Source organism: Elaeis guineensis, chromosome 9 (genome assembly GCF_000442705.2).
Source record: "Elaeis guineensis isolate ETL-2024a chromosome 9, EG11, whole genome shotgun sequence".
Classification (NCBI taxonomy): Eukaryota; Viridiplantae; Streptophyta; class Magnoliopsida; order Arecales; family Arecaceae; genus Elaeis; species Elaeis guineensis.
This window is the reverse complement of record NC_026001.2, coordinates 96,235,989-96,241,988: the sequence shown is the minus strand read 5'-3', so window position 1 is coordinate 96,241,988 and position 6,000 is coordinate 96,235,989. Positions and strand designations below refer to the sequence as shown.

Below are 6,000 nucleotides of genomic sequence, written 5' to 3'. Positions count from 1 at the left end.
AAATATGGACTTTTATTTTAAAATCAAAAGATCAGATGCTCAATATGTTTCAGCATTTTCATGCTAATGTTGAAGGAGAAATGGGAAGGCAACTAAAGTATATTCTGAGCAGATAATGATGGTGAATACAAAGGTCTATTTAAAAAATATTACAGAGATCATGGAATCAAACTTGAGAAAACTATTCCTAAAATACATCAATATAATAGAGTTGCTGAGAGAATTAAATATACTATTTATGAAATAATTCAGTATATGCTCTCTCATACTAAATTACCTAAACCTTTTGAGGCGAAGCAATAAAAACTACAGTAGATTTGATCAACCTTTCTCCTTCAGTTTCTTTTCAAGATGATGTACTAAAAAGAGTATAGATTAAAAAAGATATTTCATATGATCACTTGAGGGTATTTGACTATAGGATATTTATTCACATCCCTAAAGATGAGAGATCCAAGTTTGATAAAAAGTTTAAAGAATGTATCTTCTTGGTTTATGCACATAAAAAGTTTGGTTACAGATTATGGGATCCAGTTGGTAAAAAGATTATCAGAAGCAGAGATGTTGTGTTTCTATAAGATCAGACTTTTGAAGATTTTGAAAATTTGAGAAGTTAAATCCTATCACTAAAAATTTTATTGATCTGAATTCAGTACCTCCTATCATGATGAATAATGATAACAAGAGATATGTATAGAAAGATAATGATAAAAAAATTGATGAGCCCATATCTGATAATGATATGCTAGATGAGCATGCTGAGCAAGCTCCTTTCAGAACCATCAGTTGAGTCTCAGTTGAAAAGATCTATTAAAGAGCATCTTTCTTTCCAGAAATAACTATTAAAGAGCATCGTTCTTTCCAGAGATATTCTCCTTATGAGTATGTGATGATCACTGAATAAATCATGAGCAAAAGAGTGGTTAAAAGCTATGCAGGAGGAGATAAAATCATTGCATAAAAATTGTACATTTGAATTGGTGAACCACTTAAAAGTAAGAGTACACTCAAGAATAGTAGGTATTCAAATTGAAGATTGAAGAGAAGAGCTTACAACCAACATACCAGGTTCAATTGGTTGTAAAGAGATTTAGTAAGAAAAAAGATATTAATTTTGAAAAAAATTTTCACTTGTGGTCAAGATGTTTTTAATCTGAGTTGTTCTTGGTTTAGCTGTAAGTATGAATTTGAAGATTGAACAATTTGATAGAAAAACTGTTTTTCTCCATAGAGATTTAGAGAAAAGTTACATGGAGCAACCAGAGGAATTTAAAAGATAAAGCATTTTGTATGCAAATTAAAAAAGGACTTATATGGAGTCAATCAGGCATCTCGGTAGTGGTCTAAAAAGTTTGATTCCTTCGTGATGGACCATAGGTATAGCAAATCACTTCTAATCATTGTATATTTATAAAAAAATTTATGATGAAGACTTTATTATTCTCTTACTTTATATAGATAATATACTAATATTGGCAATGATGCTAAAAGGATTGAAAGCTTGAAAAGAGAGTTGAGCAAATTCTTTACCATAAAGGACTTAGGGAGGCTAAATAAATTTTTGGCATGAGAATTATTCATGACAAGAAGAGCAAAAAATTTTAGTTATCTCAAGAGAGATATATCGAAAAAGTACTTGAAAGGTTGAACATGAGCAATTTAAACCAGTTTCTTCTCCACTTACAAGCTACTTCAAATTAAGTTCTATACAATATCCTACAAGTGAGAAAGATAAAGAAGAAATATAAAAAATTTCTTATACATCCGGGCTGGTAGTTTGGTGTACGTTATGATTTGCATAAGGTCAGATACTACTCATGCAGTTGGTGTTGTAAGTCAGTTTCTTTCTAGTCCTGGTAAGGAACATTGGACAGCTGTTAAATAGATTCTCAAATATCTCAGAGTCACTTATGCAGTCTCTTTGTGCTTTAGTAAAAGTAAACTTATGTTGGATGGGTATACAGATGCAGACATGGCTGGTGATATAAATTTTAGAAAGTCTATATCAGGATACTTGATGACTTTTCAGGGGGAGCAATGTCACAGCAATCTAAATTACAAAAATTGTTACTTTATCCACTACAGAGGTCGAGTATATTGTAGTTACAGAAGCTTACAAAGAATTTTTGTGGATGGGAATTGGACCTAGAATAAGAGAAGTATACACTTTATTATGACAGTCAAAATGCCATCTATCTTTCAAAGAATCCAACATTTCATTTGAGATCCAAGCTCATTGATGTGAGATTTTATTGGTTTGAGATGCCTTGGAGAGGAAGTTATTCTATCTTGAGAAAATTCATACTAATAACAATGGATTAGATATGATGACCAAAATCATGTCCATGAAAAAATTGATTACTTGTAGAGAGAAAGCGGGCTTGGTGAAACCTCTCGCATGAGTCGAGAGGAGAAGATTTGTTGGATTTCTCTCCTCATGTGGGATGACAACTTTTTAAATAAAAAAAAAGAAGAGAAGATCCAAATAGGACTTCAATGATTGGACCTATTTCATATGGGCAAGAAAGCTTTTATGGTGTACGTGAAAGTTAGGAGAGATGCAAAAATTAATATGAAAAAAGCAAAGCACAAAAAGAGGCTATGGTAATGGAGAGAAGAAGAAGAAAAATAAAGAAAAATTATGCTGATGATCAGATGGTTGATCATATTCTAATTTTGATAAAATTTCAGTATATTGTTCTGATATCGAGAGCTACAAGTTGAATAATTTTTATTTTTGAAAAATTTTCTCTAATAATTATTTCAAGCATCCACATATTTGGTGAGATCTGTCCTTATTTATTATTGAAATCTACTCTATTGGTGATGATTTTCTTTATTGTGGAAATCAAGATTTATTCTTTATGATCATATATTTATGTAATCTCTAGTTGATTCAGAGAAGACCTACAGTAATCTCATTATTTTAAATAGTAGAAGATTCACATCAAAATTGTGACGTATTTTTGTGGATTGTTTGATTATTTTTGCTTATTAATTGCATGAGTAGATTGTAGAGATTATTGTTGTTTTATGATATTCTATTTAATTACACAAAGAAGAAAAAGAAGCATACGATTTTATTGTTCGTGACTGCAATTTTTTCCAATACTTGTTAATATGAAGAATGGTGTTTGGGTTTGAAAGATTGATGTGTACCTAAGGGTGGCCTTTTTCTTATGGAAGATTACATGGAATCGGATCCCATACTGGGAAGTGCTTGTTAGAAGAGGATTTAAATTCCCTTATGTTGTGATCATTGTTTAGGTATGTGGTGGAGGACCATCTCTCATGTTCTTTTCCAAGTGCCCAGATGCCTAATAGCGATGGACTCTATCTAATATCTCAACTACATTGCTCATGGATCAGTCTCTCATGTTCTTTTCCAAGTGCCCAGAGGCCTAATAGCTATGGACTCTATCTAATATCTCAACTACATTGCTCATGGATCAGTCTCCTATAGAGGCATTTCTTGGATTTTTGAAGTATAACAGGGATAAACTCCCAAGAAGAGGGATCTACATCAGGGCTTGGTATATGAATTATCATGGCTGGCTTGTCGAAAACAGTAGGGCATTTGAGAATATGATGCTTCCATCAAGATTTATTTTACAAAGGATTGTTGTACAACTAAATGAGTTTATGGACTACTCTCCTCATACGAAACCTTGACAGCAAGAGATATTCGAGTCTCATTTTTAGCTCATGCTACAACTTAGATGGTATTCATTACTTGGGAGCTCTCACTTTCGGGCTCTTTAAACTTAATTTTGATCGTAGTGTAATGGATGGTGGAGCCAGAGATGGTGCTAGTTTCAGAGTTCATAACTATTAGCGGAGCTCAGTTGTTCAAAATGTCAGTGTCTGATGTTGAGTTACAATAACATAAAAGGTCATGAGATATATAAAACTAATTTTGAATGTAATGTATATATTATTTTGGAGGATGATTCTTCGACTCTGATTAGTTGGATATTGAAAAACTCCAACAACATCATTTATTTTCCCCACTTATTATATGGAGATTAGTCAAGCAATGTGTATTGTTCCGCATGATGGATTAGGTGGCATCATTTGCAGCAGATCATCTTGATGGCAAGACTTAGCATGTGATTATAGTCTTCAGATATAGTTTCACAATATTTTATTTTTTAATTTTATTAAAAATATTTACTTTAAATTTATGCGAGTAGTTTGATTTATAAAAATAAAAATAGATGATATTTTTAGAGCATTGTGCCCAGAACCGTTGGATTATCGACTGCATAGATTTCAAAGTGCTTGGAACTCCACGGATCTGAGATGTCAAGGCGAAATCCGGATGATTCAGCAAATTATATTTACTATATTTTATTATTATGACAGGAAGTATGTTTTCCAACTTGGAAGACTAGGACATAGCATGTGTGAAGGCTTTCCATGTAGAAGAAACTAGAGCTCTGGCTTACAACCCGCAAGCCTTCTTCGTGAAGACGTGCTTGAAAGCATTGTTGTTTCTCCTCTTCCTTGAATCACTCCTTCCACTCTACCACATTTTCTATCGTTTCTTATACATCTTTCCATCCATTTTTCTTCACTCTTTTCATGAGATTTGGTCGCGTAATGTGGAAAGAAAAAAGTGGGATAATCTTCTAGGTTGGTCGCATCGATGAAGCGGGGTAGCAAGGGTTTGGCCAAGCATCTTGTGAGATAGGAGTTGGGAATTTGGGAGATTTGAAAATCTTACGCAACCACTTCGATGATGGCCGGCGGTGCTCTCCATCTCTTATGCCCTTTTACTACTTCTCTTCGTCCTTGTCCTCTTCTTCTGGATTCCATGGTGAACCTTCAGTCGCTCCCGAAACCCTAATTTCCGAGCTCTCGCCGAACCATAACCTCCGAGCTCCCCCACGTGCCGGCAGGGAATGGAGTCGTCGAAGAACCGCGCAGGGTCGGGGGAAGACGACGACACGGTAGCCTCCTTCCCCGAGCTGCTCAACTTCTGTGCCAGAGCCCAAACCCTAATCGCCGAGCTCCTCCTCCTCTCCGATCGGATCCCCTCCGAGTTCCTCGATCGCCGCTTTGACGCCGTGCTCTTCGACCTCAGGTGCGCCAGTTTCTGAGAGCCGTTTAATTGCATTCGAACCACCTTTTTTTTCGTAAAATGTCTCTTCTTTCATTTATCTTTGAGTGGATCCTTAAAAAGTTAACATTGGGCGGATTTTGTCTTCTACAAACACGAAATATATGAGTTTTGGTCACTTCCTCTCTCTCTCTCTCTCTTCATTGGCTTGTTTTTCTAATGTATTTTAACATTTAATTTCTCAGCAAGTACATTACTTGTCTGAAAGTGCATAAAATTTAATTTCTGATCTATCATAATATTTCTAGCACTGAAATAATGAGGAATAGTTTTAGTGAGACTGAAGTGCTCCAATTGTTCGTAGGCCGAGACCAAGGGTTGGCTTGGGATTTATTTATTTGCTTGCTGTAATTAGGCTAATTAAACCATGAGGATCCATAGGTGTGACTGACAATCTGGAAATGTTCTTACCTGTTCGTAAGTTATTCTTTTGAGGAGAAAGAAGGAGGGAGGGGGGGGGGGGGTGTTGAGAGAGAACTATTCTGTTAGATTTGAACAGGGATTTCAGAATTTTGTAATGCTCTGCCAGCATGTACGTCGATGGCAAGCAAAGTGGAAGTTAACATTACACTTATGGATGTTGTGGAAATATGTGTCATTGCTCTGGAGCTGGGGGTATTGGGTAGTAAAATTTATTGAATGTCCACCGTATGTACTCATTAGATTGGAATTCAGAAAAAGGAACTTCTGCACTTATAAAATTGCCTTTTCTTGAATATTAACATGCAAAGCAGGTTTCTAGGTCATAGGCTATTATCAGTCAACTAGGCAGTCACCTGAAAGCCCAGGTGCCTGCTCTATGGTTCATGGATAATTGGGCATTGTTTCCATGGATGCCCGTAGCGATGTTGCTTCAGAATAATGGTCAGAGAAAGGAT

General features: G+C 35.3%; 1 protein-coding gene across 2 annotated transcripts in view; it reads left to right on the top strand.

Moving 5' to 3' along the window:
* Nucleotides 1-4,380: 4,380 nt before the first annotated feature.
* The window catches only part of LOC105051107 (uncharacterized), a 45,029-nt gene continuing 43,409 nt past the window's right edge, over nucleotides 4,381-6,000 (top strand). For both annotated transcript variants that reach the window (XM_073243837.1, XM_010931401.4), the window contains exon 1: nucleotides 4,381-5,086. In XM_073243837.1, the coding sequence (XP_073099938.1) occupies nucleotides 4,905-5,086 (182 nt within the window). In that variant the 5' untranslated portion in view covers nucleotides 4,381-4,904. The remainder of the gene's footprint in view (nucleotides 5,087-6,000) is intronic.